At 43.4% G+C, this 16,434-nt stretch overlaps 1 protein-coding gene across 4 annotated transcripts in view; it reads left to right on the top strand.

Moving 5' to 3' along the window:
• Window positions 1–3,831: 3,831 nt before the first annotated feature.
• Window positions 3,832–16,434, top strand: part of BRD7 (bromodomain containing 7) — a 34,426-nt gene continuing 21,823 nt past the window's right edge. For 2 of the 4 annotated variants that reach the window (XM_032854511.1, XM_032854512.1), the window contains exons 1-2: window positions 3,832–4,089; window positions 4,549–4,757. In XM_032854511.1, the coding sequence (XP_032710402.1) occupies window positions 4,041–4,089; window positions 4,549–4,757 (258 nt within the window). In that variant the 5' untranslated portion in view covers window positions 3,832–4,040. The remainder of the gene's footprint in view (window positions 4,090–4,548; window positions 4,758–16,434) is intronic. The other 2 variants (XM_032854513.1, XM_032854514.1) reach the window with 1 other exon arrangement.

Below are 16,434 nucleotides of genomic sequence, written 5' to 3' on the forward strand. Positions count from 1 at the left end.
GAGATAGGCAGCAGGCTTGGAAAGTTCCCCGTTTGGGATAATATTTGTATAAGCTACCTATCGCTGTGTAACAAATTCCCCTAAAACTTAACGGTTTAAGTGAACACACATTTGATTATCTCATAGCTTCTGTGGGTCAGGAGTGTTGACCATAGCTTACCTGGGTCTTCTGCTTCAGGGTCCCATCAAGGGAGAGGCAGGGTTGAGGTCTCATCTGAACGCTCCACTGAGGAAGGATTCACTTTGAAGCTCAGGGGGTTGTTGGCAGAGTCAATGGCTCAGGGGCTACTGGGCTGACAGCCTCCATCCTTGCCGGTTGCTGGCTGGAGGCTGATCTCAGTTTCTTGCATGTGAACCTCTCCAGAGGCTTCCTCAAAGTATGCAAGCCAAGAAGGCAATGTAACTGGCTGGCAAGACAGAAGTTACCATCTTAAGTAACTGAATCACAGAAGGGACATCTCATCACCTTTGCCATGGGCTCATCTTATCACCTTTCCCCATGGGCTAGAAGCAAGTCTCTAGGCCCTTCCACACTCAGCTGGAGACCATAAATACCGGAGGCAGGAGTCTCCAGGGGTCACTTTAGATTCTGCCCTACACCGAAAGTTTCCGTTCAGCTCTCGTTTTCTGGTGACTTTTATGTACCAGGCACTGTCCTGGAGCCAGGAATTTTTTTTAAAAAGTGGATAAGTCAGGGTTTCTATCTCTCAGGAACTTCTGTGAGGTGTTTTCTGTTTCAGGCTCTTACTCATTTTTTCACTGCTAGGAACACTTTGGGACCTGTGTAGGATCTCTGTTGAGGGGAAGAGGGTAACTACTCACTCCATAATGGGAATGAGTTCACTAGACCCTTTTCCTCCATCCCAGGCTGGTCAGAGAAAAGAAAGACACACACGCTTGTGCACGCACGCACGCACACACACACACACACACACACACACAGTGAGCTAGCTCTGAGGGGCATTTGCAGAGAGTAGTAGTCATTATGCTGGGTGTTATGTCATTATGCTAGGAATGAAGGGAGTGAGACCAGCCCCCTCTCTGGGGAAACACACCAGGGGATGGGAAGCAAAGAGGTAAACTCAGATTACAGCAGAGGCAGGACTCTGGGGAGGAGGGAGTTGGTATCACAGTTCCCCTTAAAGAAAAAGATGATACCCAATGACTGAGAAGCTGAACCATTGCCCTATACTTAGTGGGCAATGGTGGCTTGATCTCAGAGCAACTGAAGTTTTCTTCCCCAGCACAACCTCTCTTCCCCTATTCTGACCACCTCGCTGATGCCCGAGAGGCCTGTTAGAGAGAGGTAACAGACACAAACTTCTAGCCCTCATGAAAAAGCAGCTCCCTTTGTTCAAGGAACCTTATCTTCCCTGGCTAACCTTGAGGGTCTGATGGGGCCTGGCTGTCACAGACTCTAACTCCTCTTGGCCCTGGGGGCAGACTTGGTACCCAAGTTGGATCAATCTCCCATTCCCCAGCCCGTGAAATATGTGACACAACCCAAGGCAATCAGAGCCCTTCTCTGGCATTTCTTCCTCAGGGAAACTGACAGAGAATAGACTATTGACCCAGTTAATCTGGAAACAGCTACTGGTAACCATGTTTTCAGCCATGGGGTTGGAGGGGGAGAGAAATGGAGCCTAATGTACACAGAGACAAAACAAAGAGAGACAAAGAGATACCAGATAGCATCAGATCCCTGGTTCCCATCTTCAAGCTTTACTTGAAAATCTTCTTACTTGGAATCTTTTTAGCTTTCCTGAAATAATTCAAACTGGCCTGAACTACAAATCTCCCATTTTACCATTGGAATTCAAGCTAAAGCTACAAATCTTCCTGGAAGATATGATCCAGAGGTCCAAATTCTTACTAAAGTGTAAATGACTAAGATCCTTTATTGAGAGAAGGCTGTGATTATGGGTTTAGTTTAAAAATACACAGGGCATTATAAAGTTAAAAGTAGAGACAGTCAAGACATCTTCCCCATATTCATATGAAAAAGAGCTTGTGTTTCAAATTCAGAAAACCTGAATGTGAGTCCAGGCTCTACCACTAACTGGCAACCTACCTCATTTCTCTGGGCATCCATTTCTCATCTTCAAAATGGGAATAAGCATGTTTCTGTGCTTCCTATCTTATGAAATTGTCATGTGGAAAAATATCAACATTATATTGCTTCTTTGCAGCCAACATCCCTGCATGTGTTATAATAAGTACATCTTAATACTATATTTGGCTAAATACAATATATTTGGCCAATGAGCAGAAATGTGAATAACAGCTCTCCAGCAGGGCTCGGCACCTGAGGGTAAGAGTGAGTGAGAAAGGCTTAGAACAACATCAAGGAGTAGATGCGCATCTAAGAGCAATGCTGTTAGTGTGGATTCTTAGTTGGTATAGCTCTAATAGATACATTTTCATCATTTTTTTCCAAGTTATTTTCTAACTTGTATTTCAATCTTTTTCATTTAGAAAAAAATTAACATTGGGGCCCTGGGCGCTCCATCAGTTAAGAACCTGACTCTTGATTTCAGCTCAGATCATCAGGGTCCTGAGTGGGAGTCCCATGTTGGGCTCCATACTGAGCATGGAGCCTGTTTAAGATTCTCTGTCTTCCTCTCCCTTCGCCCCTCCCCCTGCTCCTGCTCTCTCTAAATAAATAAGTAAATAAATAAAAGCTTTTAGGGGCGCCTGGGTGGCTCAGTAGGTTAAAGGCTCTGCCTTCAGCTCAGGTCATGATCCCAGGGTCCTGGGATCGAGCTCCGCATTGGGTTCTCTGCTCAGCGGGGAGCCTGCTTCCCTTCCTCTTTCTCTGCCTGCCTCTCTGCCTACTTGTGATCTCTGTCAAATAAATAAATAAAATCTTTAAAAAAATTAAATAAATAAAAGCATTTAATAATTTAACATGTACATGAAAAATTTTTCAAACAATAGGGAGAAGCATAAAACTAAAACAGTCCACTTTCACCCTACCAGAACCTTTTCATCTAGACGTCAACGTTTATTTCCATATATGAGTTTTACCAAAAAACACTCAGTTTCATATTTTTTATGCTGTTTTAGTTAGTTTAGTTACAGTTTTAGTTACAGACCCAGCACATAAGGGTTTTTGTTTTATTTTGTTCTTAAGATTAGAATCCTTCTAGTTACCCATGTGCTGGATTTGTGGGATCTGGCATCTAGTACAAGGTTCAATAAATATTGTCAAAGGGAAGACAGAAACAAGTGGGACAGGGGTAGAAGTGTGGAGTCAGGGAAGAGGGAAGGATGATAGAAAAAAAAGAGTGGTAGGAAGAGGGAGGGAAGGGAGAAAAAGAGGAAAGGAAGAGAGGGAAAGAGAGAGGAGGGAGGAAAGAGAAAGGAACAGAGAGGACGGAAGGGAGAGATGGAAAGACTGGCGGATAGACAGAAACAGAGTTAGAGAGAGGATGGGAGAGACAGAGAGACAATGAGACAGAGACAGAGAGAGGAAGGGAAGGAGAGACAGAGGGAGACGGACAATCAGATCGACAGAGACAGAAAAAAGGAGAGAAGGACGGAGGGAAGAAAGAGAGGAAGGGAGGAAGAGAAGGTAGAAGAGGGAAAGAGAAAGCTGAGGTAGGAAGAGAGAGGAGAGGAGAGGAGAGAGGCAAGAGATTCTGAGCAGTGAACCCCGCCCCCGGCCCGGTCTCCGCCCCCCCGACTCAGACTCCGCCCCCAGCCCGGACTCCGCCCCCGACCCGCGGGTTGCAGAGCCACCTCCAGCCGCCAGGGGCCGCCACGGGCAGCAGACCGCACCCAGCGCGCGCGGCGGGCCCTCTCTCCCGCCTCCGCGCCGGCCGCTCGCAGCCCCGCCGCCGCTCTCGGGCTACGACCGGGTCTCGGGCGCCGTCTTCTCGTGAGGGGCCTCGCGCCGCCCGGCGCACGCCGTCCCCCTGCCTCGCGGCGCGGGGTCTCGCGGGCCCCGCTCCCGCCCTCCGCTTGCCTGGCCCGGACCGGAAGCGGCGCCGCACGGCCTGGGCCTGGCGCGGGGGGCGGGCACCGGGGCCCGGTCGGATATGGGCAAGAAGCACAAGAAGCACAAGTCGGACAAACATCTCTATGAGGGTGAGGAGTGGGCCGCGGTGCGGGGGCGGCGGGCCCGCGGCGGCTCCGGGCTTGGGGGAGGGGGAGGGAGGAGGGTCCTCGCTCCTTCGAGACCACTCTCGAGCTCCGGAGGCGGGCTGGGGACCGCACCTCCCACGGGCAGGCCGGGACCCGCGAAGGGGGCGCGGCCCGCCAGAGGCAGCGCAGACCCCAGGCTGGGGGCCGCATTCGAACCCCAGATCCCTGGTTCCCGGCGGGGCTCTTGCCGGGAGGTGTGAGACGGCGCCCAGAGGCCCGCAGCGTTCGGGACACCCTCGGGGCAAGTGTCCGTCAGTCAACAGGTGTTTCGCGGGGCGCCCACTGCGTGCCCCAAGCCGCCGCGGCCGTGGCGCCCCTTCTCCCTCTGCCCACGCTGCTTCTGCATTGTGGACGCTGCCCCGCACGTCCGCCGGTAATCCAGGCTCTCTCCTTTTGTTTAAGAGTATGTAGAGAAGCCCTTGAAGCTGGTCCTCAAAGTGGGAGGGAACGAGGTCACCGAGCTCTCCACGGGCAGCTCGGGGCACGACTCAAGCCTCTTCGAAGACAAAAACGATCATGACAAACACAAGGACAGAAAGCGGAAAAAGCGAAAGAAAGGAGAGAAGCAGCTTCCAGGGGAAGAAAAGGGGAGAAAACGGAGACGAATAAAGGTAAATGTCGTTGCGTGGCTTCCGTGTTGCCGGGGGTACCCCTTTTCGAGAGTTCCCGCCGCCCGCTGGCAGCCTCACTTTCTTCTCTTTGTGTCTAGCGAGACGCTAAAACGCCTGTAAAGTCAGCCTTGTTTGGAGGCGGAGCAGGGCAACACAGAAACACGAATCACCTGCGAGTTTCAGCGACTCTCCATTTAATTATACTCTTAGTTACTGTCACAGCAGGTGAGCGAGCAGCTAAGTCCTGAACTTCAGGAGCAGTGTCAAGAGTATTTTCTCCACCCAGGAAAGGTAAAAGTCATGCTCAGAAAAGCCTCAGTGTTGGAGCTTTGTCAAAAATCATCAGGACAGGGGCCTCTGGGTGGCTCAGTGGGTTAAAGCCTCTGCCTTGGGCTTGGGTCATGATCCCAGAGTCCTGGGATTGAGCCCTGGAGCCCTGCATGGGCCTCTCTGCTCAGCGGGGAGCCTGCTTCCCTTCCTCTCTGGCTGCCTGCCTCTCTGCCTACTTGTGATGTCTGTCAAATAAAATCTTTTTAAAAAAGAAATCAGAAGTGAACGGGATCTGTTGGGGTTCAGATTTTGTTGTGAAGTAAACACTATGATGCCAGATATATAATGAGCAGCTTTGATCTTAAAGCTTGAGTCTGTTGAAGAGAAAATTCGATCAGAGACCTTTAAGGGATATGACACACCAGTGATAAAAATGAGCATTTTAACCATTTCCAGTTAATAGGAAAAAGGAGGAGGGGAGTAGGTACTGTTGGTTCACAGGTGGGACAAAATAATAATAATTAACTTTCATGAATGATCATACACATATATCTGTAATTGTCCTAGACTTCTGCACTTCCCAGATTTAACCTGTCCCTGAGTGACTTACTAAATCCATTACTAGGTCTTGAGAATAGATTTCCATTAGTTAGCTTTGTAATTTTTCTTGTTTATATGTACCAGCAATGTTCTATTCCATGTGATTAAACACATGGCAAGTCACTAAATCTTAGAGACTCTTTAGAATTTCTTAAATCAGTTATTTTTCGGCCTCAATTTTTAGTTGCCTTTGGCTAGGCTGTGTCAGTGTATAGAACTATCTAATGTTTTCTTCCATATGCTGTATGCATATGATTTAAGAAATTCAAACAATACAGAAGTGAATAAAAGGAGGGCAATAAATTTTCCTCACCTTAGTCCCTTACATAGTCTCTCTCTCTTTTTTTTAATTATTTTTTGTTATTTGTAAAGTAGTTCTTGAACATATTTTTTAAAAATTAAGAGTACATCAAGGCTTTTAACACAAAAGCAGTGTCCTACCCCAGCCTAGAGTTTTACTTCCCAAACTTTTCGGGGTTTTTTGGGATATCTGTCTTCTTTAAATGTAGGTTTATGGTATTTCCTGATTTATCGGTTTACATCCTTTACAGATCTCCTATAGAAAATGAGAATTTAAATTAGCGTTCTAATACTGCTTCCTGTCCCCAGTTTCTCTTCCTCTGTTCTCCCAGTATAGGTACACCACAGTTGTTGGTTAAATCAGTATTCACTGTTTAATTATTGTTCACTGATGGCAAGTAAAATAAATACAGATCTGGTCTTGGTCCCTCGTTAATTACTTCATTGGTTTGGTAATCATGTACCAATTCTTCCCCAATTTTTTTTTTTAAGATTTTATTTATTTATTTGACAGAGAGCGAGAGATCACAAGTAGGCAGAGAGGCAGGCAGAGGGGGGGTGGGGAAGCAGGCTCCCTGCTGAGTAGAGAGCCCAAAGCTCCTGGATCCCAGGACCCTGAGATCATGACCTGAGCCGAAGGCAGAGGCTTAACCCACTGAGCCACACAGGCACCCCTCTTCCCAAACTCTTGACAGATTTATAAAACCCATCTGATTTCTGTTTTTCACATGGCCAAACAGTTGCCCTTTTCTTGAGACATCCATCTTGTGGCCCTCTGTGACCTCCTGCTCTAGTCTGGATTATTTGTTCTCTAGGCCTTCTGGGACCCTCCTTTGCCTCTTTCCTGGATCCCATGTTATATTTACTCCCTTTTTCTGGTGGAATCTTAATTCTAGGAACTTCTAAGAAAGCATTCATAGGAGGTAGGTTTTTCTAAGTCCTTATGTGATTGAACATCTTTAGTCTACCCTAACATAGTCTGCTCCTATAGCTTGATAGTTCTGCTCAGCGTGGAATTCCAGAGTAAAAATTCTGTCTCCTAGAATTTTGAAAGCATCTTCTTCTCTCATTGTCCTTGTTTTGTTTTGTTTAAGATTTTATTTATTTATTTATTTGACAGAGATCACAAGTAGGCAGAGAGAGAGGGGAAAGCAGGCTCGATCCCAGCGCCCTGGGATCATGACCTGAGCCGAAGGGAGAGGCTGTAACCTACTGAGCTACTCAGGCGCCCCTCATTATCCTTGTTTAATAGCACCCTGTTCTTGTTTTTCCCTGAGGATACTAATTGATGGGTTTGTTGCCTTTTTTTTTCCTGTTTTCTTTTGCTCCCTGCTTTGTCTCTTATTTCCCCTCAAGTTCTTCAGTTTATTTTCTTGGTCTCCTCTCTTTACGTTAACCGCATCCCTTATCTGTTGTCTGTTGAGCCTTCCTAGTCTGTCTCTATTTCCATGGGCCGCACAACAGCCTGATGAAATACTGGAGAGTCACTAAACAGAGACCCATTCATTTTGGTTTGTCAGTTGGAGAGTCACTAAACAGTTTGTCAGCTGGAGAGTCACTAAACAGAGACCCATTCATTTTGGTGGATCCCCCAGGTGTCTGTTCTCCAGAGAAAAATCCCTCCTGAAACAAGGTTATTACCTGACTGCTGGTATTTCGGGGGCCAGCCAGGGAAAGAGACTGAAGGTCCTCCCAGCCGCTGCTCGTTTTCAGTCCACCATCTCTCCCCACTCCTGACTGGCATCCAGTCCGGAGACTTTCTGGTTCCTGGTGGCTCCAGGTTTGAGCTTTTCCAGGTTGCTGGGATTTGAACTCTTCTCCTAGGTGGCCACTTCTGCACGGAGGAGGTAGCTTGCTGTCTGTGATCTGCACACTCCTCCACTTGCCTCTCATCTCCCAGGTGTGTGGGCGACTTTGATCCCCTGTAGTCTCTTCTCTACTTTGTTCATCTCATTTAACTGGTAGGTGAGGTCATCCCTTTTAACCACTTCCAATTTTAGTCCTGGCACCATAACACCAGCTGATATGCTCATGTTCTTTCTTTCTTTTATCACTTACCTCATTCTTTTTATTAACTACATAGTATTTGGTTATATTGATGTACCTTATTTTATTTTATATTATGTCTAAATGCTATAAATAAAGCTGCAGTGAGTCTCATGGACACAAATCTCTGTATAATTTTATAAGGATATCTTCAGGGTAAGTTCCTGGAATTCTTCCTGTCTGTTCCAGCCACTCTGGTCTTTCTTGACTGTAGCTCTAAATGTCATTACCCTTCATTATATTTTGATTCCATTGTAAATTAAGATGCTTTTGCATCCATAGTCTTACTTGGACAGAACACCCTGCAGAATAGGACAGGTAGGTTAGTTTCCATTTTATAAAAGGTAAAATGGAAACTCAAAGAAGTGAAGTGAATTTGTGCTAGGTCCCATTCCCCCAGGATTCAGGACCAGGGACCAGGGGACATTCTCTGAGATGTCATTGGTTCTATAGAGGCTGTTTGGGTCATCTTTTTTTTTGCAGGCCAGGCTGGAGATGGGGAGAGGTGTTCTTTTGATAGTGTTGTCTAGGTAGGGAGGCTTCAGAAGGACACTCCTCTCTGAGCTATGTTCTGGATCTCCAGGGAGTTCTAGGAACAGCAGTTGTCTCTGGTCTCTTCTTGGGGAGAATCAGCTGTATGACACCCATGGGCCTCGGAGCGGCTGGGGGATGTGTGATTCTGAGGGAGGAGTGATGCTTCTGTCAGTTCCATGCAGCAGGAGGAAGAATGCAGGGGAAAGATAAAGCATGGTTTTTCCCTTTTAAAGCATTTTTCTGAAAGGCCTATGTAACTTCTGCTTATATTTCATCACACAGAACTTACTTAACCACATGGCCACCCTAGCTGCTAGGGAGGCTGGGAAGTGTCTTAGTTGGGGAAGGGGATGGAGGATCTGTCACTTGTGGAAGATAAAATTTGGGGGAAGCACACACCCATAAAATGTAAAACCCTATACTTTTTCAGAAGTGTTTGAGTTAAACGATACTCTTCTCTTGAGTATGCAAGGCCCTGGTTATATTAGTTTAAAATGCCCAAACAGTTATATTAGTATCTGTATTTCTCTATGTTGAGTGGTGACATTTAATACCAACCAGAGCATTACGAGTACTATATGTGTGTGGGTGTGTATACTTTTGTTTTAATCAGGCCATTTAATTTAAACATCACCCCTGTGAAAATGTGTTGTGTTCTTTTTTTCCCCTGAGTATTTGAATGCTGAGTGATTGGCAAGGAATTTGTGTGCTGGCATAATTCTTACTATGTATAACATGACCCTTTCCTGAAGGTCCAGCTTTACATTTTCAAGTTATTTATTTCCACATCATATAACAAAATAACAGCTGATGAAAAATGCTCACATCATTTGGCCTAGTAATATAGGCACAAGAGGGCAGTGAAGTAAAACTGAGGGGCAGCAAATAAAATTCTGTGTTGGGCATTACACTGATAGTGTCGTGATTTATAAAAACTACAGAAGTGTTTACAAAACCATTTTAAGTGAAATAATAACCATTCACATAACACACATACCTGATTACTAAAAAAACTGCATGAATACTGTACACAGAATGCGTACATATTACAGGCTGGGCCCTGCGTTTACTGTGTAATATATGTTATCTCCCCTTACTCTTGGCCATAATCTATGAAGCTGGCATTACCATCTCTTCTTTTAAAATGGTGGTAAAATACATTTAGCAGAAGCTTTACCATCTTAACTATCTTTAAGCGTCCTGCTCAGTACTGGTGAGTATACTTACATTGTTACACGTTTCCAGAACTTTTTTATACCTGTTCAACAACTCTCCATATCCCCCACCCTCCACCATTCTGCTTTCTCTCTCTGTGAGTGTGACTACTCTAGGTGTCTCATAGAAGTGGAATCACACAGTACTTGTCTTTTTGTGACTGGCTCGTTTTACCTCGTATACTCTCCTAGAGGTTCATCCATGTTGTGGCGGGTGTTAGACTTTCCCTCCCTTTTAAGGCTGAATGATACTGGGTTGTATGAATATACCATGTTTTGTTTATCCATTCATCATCAGTGGACACCTGGTTTGCTTCTGCCTCTTGGCTATGATAAATATTGCTGCTGTTAACATGGTCACATAAGGATCTCTCCAGGAATCTGATCTTTCAGATACATACCCAAAAGTGAAAGTGCCAGATCATACCATCTGCTCTTTTACAGGTGAGAAGACTAAGGCTCAGAGAGGTTAATAAGTTGCTCATTGTCACACAGTGCCAGAACAAGAACTCAAATCCTGCACTCAGGAGGTCATTAACATGGAAAGAGTTGCTAGAGTGGACAACGCCCTCCACTCCCTTTGTAGGAGTGGGAGGTTAAAATTTGTGTCCTAACAGAGGCAGAGAGTTCTAGCTCCAAGAGGCTCTGGAGAGGCGCTGGGGCTGGTTGGGGGGAATCACAGAAGACTTTGCTCAGGAAGCCGTGTTTGAGGTGGTCTTTAGAAGTTAGAACATCGTGATGTTACACTGCATGGTTCAGGCAACATGGGATCAACTATACTCTGAGCTATATTTGTAACATAGGTTCTTTTCATCTTGTACAATTAAATGTGAAGGATCCTGTGTGTATGGCCATGAGTATGGCCCTTTATTGGCTACTGCAGAGATTTTCAAAGGTAATCTGACGACCCAGTTTTCACCTGCGCACTGATTTAGAAGCGATGCCTGAAGAGAACTCCACCGCGCTGCAGAGAGAAGCGGAGGTTAGGACGCTGCATACCAGCAAGGGCTGAGAACGGTAGCAGGGAGCTGGGCCAGTGTGAGGGTGTATATAAGGGACAGAATGGAGTTTTCTTTTTAAGCACAGAATAAAGGAAGGGGGGTAAGGGATGAGACCTGAACCGCAGGTGAGGTGTCAGAGGAAGAAGTTTGAACTTGAATATGTTGACCCTAAGCAGTCAGAGACTTTTCTGAGTGGAAGAATGATAAAAGTTGAGTGCCTTAGTAATGTTAATCTGTTAGCAGCATCTAGCAGCTATTGAAGAGCAGTGGCTGGGCGTAAGGAGAACTACCTAGAAGGTTTTCTAATGAAAGAGCTCAGATGAGAGCTCTGAATTCCTTTATTGAAACTCAGACCCGTGTTCCTGAAAAACATAATCGTAACCCAAATTCTGTCTTAACAGTTTTGCAAGTCAGCTTCAGGTTTCAATGCCAAAGATGTTAGACTAGTCCCTTTGCTAGAGATCTTAGCAGTATAAAATGAGAGATTTTTTTAAAATTTTAAATCATAAGCATTAACATATAGGATATTTATAAAGCTGAGGTTAAAACTTTTAGTGAGAATTTGAAGCCATCATATAATAAATTCCAATAAGCACCTATTTTATTAAAGCACTAAACTAGATTCCAAGGGGGATACATACTCAAAACCAACATTTGAGTGTTTATTGTATGCCATCATGTTTACTGTCTTCTTACAAATAACAGATGTGGGATAGGTCCTGTTAGTATCTCATTGTATTGCTGAGCTGGGGCATAGAGGGTAAGATAGCTCATAACCAGAGAGAAGAAATGAATGACTATAATTAAACAGAATGAAAATTCGGTCAAAACAATTCATTGATTTGTTTGGTGTGACATCTGCCACACCCAGGATCTCATGGCAGAAAATCCTCCCACTCTGGTTTCCTCCTGAGGCTATCCTCTTTTTGCTGTGTTTGTGTGTTTAACCTTTTTTCTTTTTCTTTTTTTTTTTTTTGTAATCTCTGCACCCAGCGTGGGGCTTGAACTCACAACCCTGAGGTCAAGAATCACATGCTCTACCAAATGAGATAGCCAGGTGCCCCTAAAGTTTATGTTTTTTTTTTTTTTTTTTGTGGTAATCTCTATACCAATGTGGGGCTTGAAGCCATGATCCTGAGATCAAGAGTCACACTTCCAAATGAGCTAGGTGTGCCACTACAGAAGGAAGGACTCTAAAAGCACAAGAGTAGTGTTGCTTCTCTGATGGAAAGGCTATTTATTCATTTATTTATTCAGCAGACATTTACTGGACACGGCTTATGTGCCAGTCTTTGTACTAGATTCAAATGAGGAAGATTAATAAAATACAGTTCCTGCCATATAGGAGGAGCTCAGAGTTGGGCTGGGAAAGCAGATGTAAAAGGATAGATAAACTTCATGGCCTGGTATAAATTCTAGCAGAGGTATAAATAAAGTGTTCTGGGAGTCCCAAGGAAAGTTTTCTCATTTTGTCTTGGGAAGCTGGGGGAAGACAAAGGAGACCTAACGACTAAATTGTGCAGCAGATGCTGTTTTCAATCTGTTGAGGCTCTTTTGCCGGAATGAGGCATCACTGCAAAGTAGTAAGACTGATTTTTCAATTACATTCTAAAATCACCTGTTACAGGGAAGTTCTGGAATTATTTTGCACATTGGGAGCATTATTTGAATATAGTTAGAGATCTTTGTATCTATATCTAGATCTCCAAAAGTAGTCAACCTGGAGGACAGTCCTTAAAACTAAGGACTTCAGCTGTTAATTTGCATATTTCTCTTTTCATGCTGTTTCCTGTAATTCTGCAAGTATTATGTGTTAGGCGTTGTTGAGCTTGGGGGTACAGAGCTGAAAATAACAGGGGACCCTACCCACGAGGAACTCTAGCGACAGAGACAGATGTGTTTGTAACATAGTACAGTGAGTGTTGGAATCATAATATGAACAGAGATTTGCTTCAGAAGTGTCATTCACAAAGGAATAACTTGCCATTGAGTTGTGAATAAATTAAGAGTCTGAAATTAAGTCCAGTGTGTTTGTAGTTAACAGAAAGCCATGGTTTCTCTGCTGCCTGAACCTTCTTGCACAGAGGATACTTCCTCTGTCTGGAATGCTCTTTCCACACCCCACACCCCCAGCCCCCCACCGCCGGCTGGCTAAATTCTGTCCTTCAGATCTCAGCTCAAATGTTACTTCCTTATAGAAGCCTTCCCACACTTGTCCAGTCTAAATTAGATTCACCCGACAGTTACTCTCCCCATGAAATCTGTTTGGGTTTTTTTTAATGAGTTGTTTAATGTGTGTCTCTGTTGTTAACATTCTCGGCTGCCTAAGGGCAGGGCTGTGTGTGTTTTATCCACCAGTGTGTATCCACACAGTAGAACCTCATTTATTTGCTGAACACATGAATGAATGAGTGAACACTGTGAGTGAGTACTTCACTGGAGTTCCACATACACTATCTTATTTCATCCTCAAAACAATCTTCTGAGGTACTATTGTGTTTTGTTTTGTTTTGTTTTTTTACAATTTTATTTATTGGAGAGAAAGAGGGAGCACAAGCCAGGGAAGGGGCAGAGGGAGAAGCAGACTTTGCACAGTGCAGGGAGCCAGAAGCAAGACTGGGCTTAGGCTCAAAGGACCCTGAGCTAAAAGCAGACCACTTAACCGATGGAGCCACTCGGGTGCCCCTTTTGTGTATGTTAGAGATAAGAAAATTAGTCCCCCCAAGTCACACAGTTTATCTACAATCTGATAGCTAATAAGTGGCAAACCCATTTATAAACGGTAAGTAAACCCTCTTCCTTGGCTACCTGAAGTTAAATGGCTCTAGTATTTTTGTTTCGTTCTCTATATGCAACTGGCAGAGTGCACTAACTACTGAGCATAACTGTGTTAACTTTTGGGCTTACATCTCTGTAACCTGTAAGGGACATTTGCAGGAAGATTCTCTACTATATTCTGAATCATGAAGAAAATAAGAAGGTTGAAATCAGAATTTTAAGTGGAGAGGGAACTGCAGAGCTCAAAGCGTCTTGTTTTGTAAATGAAACTGAGAGTGAGTGAGTGGGGTAACCTGTTCAAGATCACATTCTGGTGAACTCGATGCCAGGTCCGCTAATTCCTAATCTGACAGCAACACATTACAGTATCTCCATTCAGTTTAGGGTAGTTTCCAAGTGTAGGTTTTTATATGCTCTTTCTCTTTTGGACCCTAGCCCAGAAGGCTGTATTCTCTTGTCATTGAAAATAAGGTGGTTACTGTAGACCAGGCAGACAAGATAAAGTTATAGGTAGTACCTTCCTTTGGTACTTTTTCAACTTTTCTATTACTTGACCCCATTTCACAATCTCATTGATATTCTAGGATAAATAAAATCAGCAGTTAAATCTCTATCTTAAGGATGATGAAGAGGCCTCGTGATAAAAGGAGTTGCCTAAGAAGGTCACAGAGTGTGTTAAGGATGAAGCTGGGGCTAGAACTTGAGCCCATAGACCATCAGCAACCATGGCCTGTGCCACCTGGTTTTATAAATAAAGTTTTATTGGAACACAGCCACACTCATTCATTATGTATTGTCTGTGGCTGCTTTCATGCCAACGGCAAAGGTTCGTAGTTGTGACAGACCTTATGGACCACAAAACTAAATTATATACTATCTGACCATTTACCAGAAAAGTTTGCCAACCCCTGCTCTAGATTCCTGGCACTATGGCCCTAGTTCTTTCCACCTAGGAGAGTGCTTTGCCTTCCAAGCTGTCCTCACTGCACAATTTACTTTTACTAGGAAGGAATCTGAGTCTCTAGGGGGTCTTTTTCCATTGAACAGGTGGAAACCTTCCAGCCTACAAAAGATTCATGCCAGGTTTTCTGGGCAAAAGGTACAAAACTTTCCAAAGTCAAGATTTGCTACTCCAGAGTCTGTCATGAAGCCATAAAAAACAGACACCAGTCAACTCGATATTAACTGAGATCAAGGGCATGATGAGTGCAGTTTATAGCATTTTTCTCTGGAGCTTTTAAGCCAGTCATACATTCTGTATTAGATGCTTTGGACCCTTAGAAGGGAAGCCCTGTATCAGTGATAACTCAGTGTGATTCCTATAGCAGCAACACCCTAATGGCCTGGAAACGTGTTGGTAATACTCATAAGCTCTACCTTAGACCTACTGGATGGGTAATTCTGGAGACAGGGCCAAGATATTAAGGTTTCAGCAAACTCTTTAGGTGATTCTGATGTGCACTGAAGCTTGAAAACCTAATTGGAACTCAGAATTTACACATCTAGCAATTTCCCAGCTGATGGTGCTGGTCAAGGAGCACACCTTGAGAACCACTGCCCTAGATAGTAGGACAATAAATGAGGACATAAGCCAAGAAAATAGTTTTGGGATTGATAAGATCCTGTGGAGAATCTTGATTCTCAGAGGCATAAAATGACATTTTGGGGCAATTTTATTAGAAATTTAATTTTTAAAAAATGATAAAACTGCTACCTGGATACCAACCACCCAGCTTTAGCAGATTTCAGCATTGTACCTTTTGCTTGATGTTTTTTGGTTTTGGGGTTTTTGTTTTTGTTTTTATTTTTAAGAAATTAGAGTATAGATCCAGTTGAAGCCTTATGTGTATTCTTCCAGAATCTCATTCCTGTCTCCCTTGCACTAGAGTGAACCATTTTCATGAGTTTCATGTGCATCGCTTGCATACTTGTTTTTGTAATTTTACTACTTCTACATAGATCTGTGAATAATATACATATACACATTTTCAAACTACAAAACTAGTAACACTTATTCTCAACTTTTGTCTCTAGAAATTATATTTCTTAACATATTTTGATACAATGTAACTTTAGCCTATTAATTTTGCCTGCTGTCTAAATATTCATAATATATTAATCCATTTTCTTTTGGTAGATACTGGATTGTTCATAATTTTTTTACTATTTCAGAGTGTGGCAGTAAGTATTCTTATACCTATCCTTCATGTATACTGTGTGAAAGGAAGTTTCTTTAGGGTGTATGCCCAAGAATAGAATAGCTGAGTAGTAGGGTGAAGGCATCATCAGCCTTACTAGATATTGTTCATTGTTCTAGTTATTATACCTATTTACTCACCCATCTGTAAGGTATGAGAGCCCAGTTTCTCTACATTTTCATCAAGATTTGACATTTTCAGGCATTTTAATTTTTGTCAATCAGATATATGAAATGCATTCTAGTTTTTAAATTTATAATTCCCAGAGTTCTCGGGAGCTTGAGCTTGTTTTCATATTTTTTTTATTTCAGGTTTCTTGTAGGAATTACCTGTGATATCCTTTACCCATTTTCTACCCATTTTCCTTTTTACCTGCATTTTACCTGAATAAATGCTCTTTGTGATTTTTGCTAATACTTTATATGAGATTTTTGTGTTAGAAGTACTTTATCTCAGTTAATAGCTAGTGTTTTGGCTTTGCTTCTGGGTAAGAAAATCTTTCCCTACTCTTGGGTCATGAAGATTCCTTATATTTATCTGAAGTTTTAAAGCTTTGCTTTGTACATCTACGTCTTTAGTCTACTTGAAATTTCCTTTTGTGTATGATACGAAGTAGAGATCTAATTTTATTTTCTTTTTCGTGTAGATATCCAGTTATCCCAGCACTACCCTTTTGTCATTGATTTTTGATGCCACCCCTGATATAACAAGACTTTTCTATGTGCACAAGTCTGTT

Source organism: Lontra canadensis, unplaced genomic scaffold, assembly GCF_010015895.1.
Source record: "Lontra canadensis isolate GAN:19392208 unplaced genomic scaffold, GSC_riverotter_1.0 scaffold8, whole genome shotgun sequence".
NCBI classification, from domain to species: domain Eukaryota; kingdom Metazoa; phylum Chordata; class Mammalia; order Carnivora; family Mustelidae; genus Lontra; species Lontra canadensis.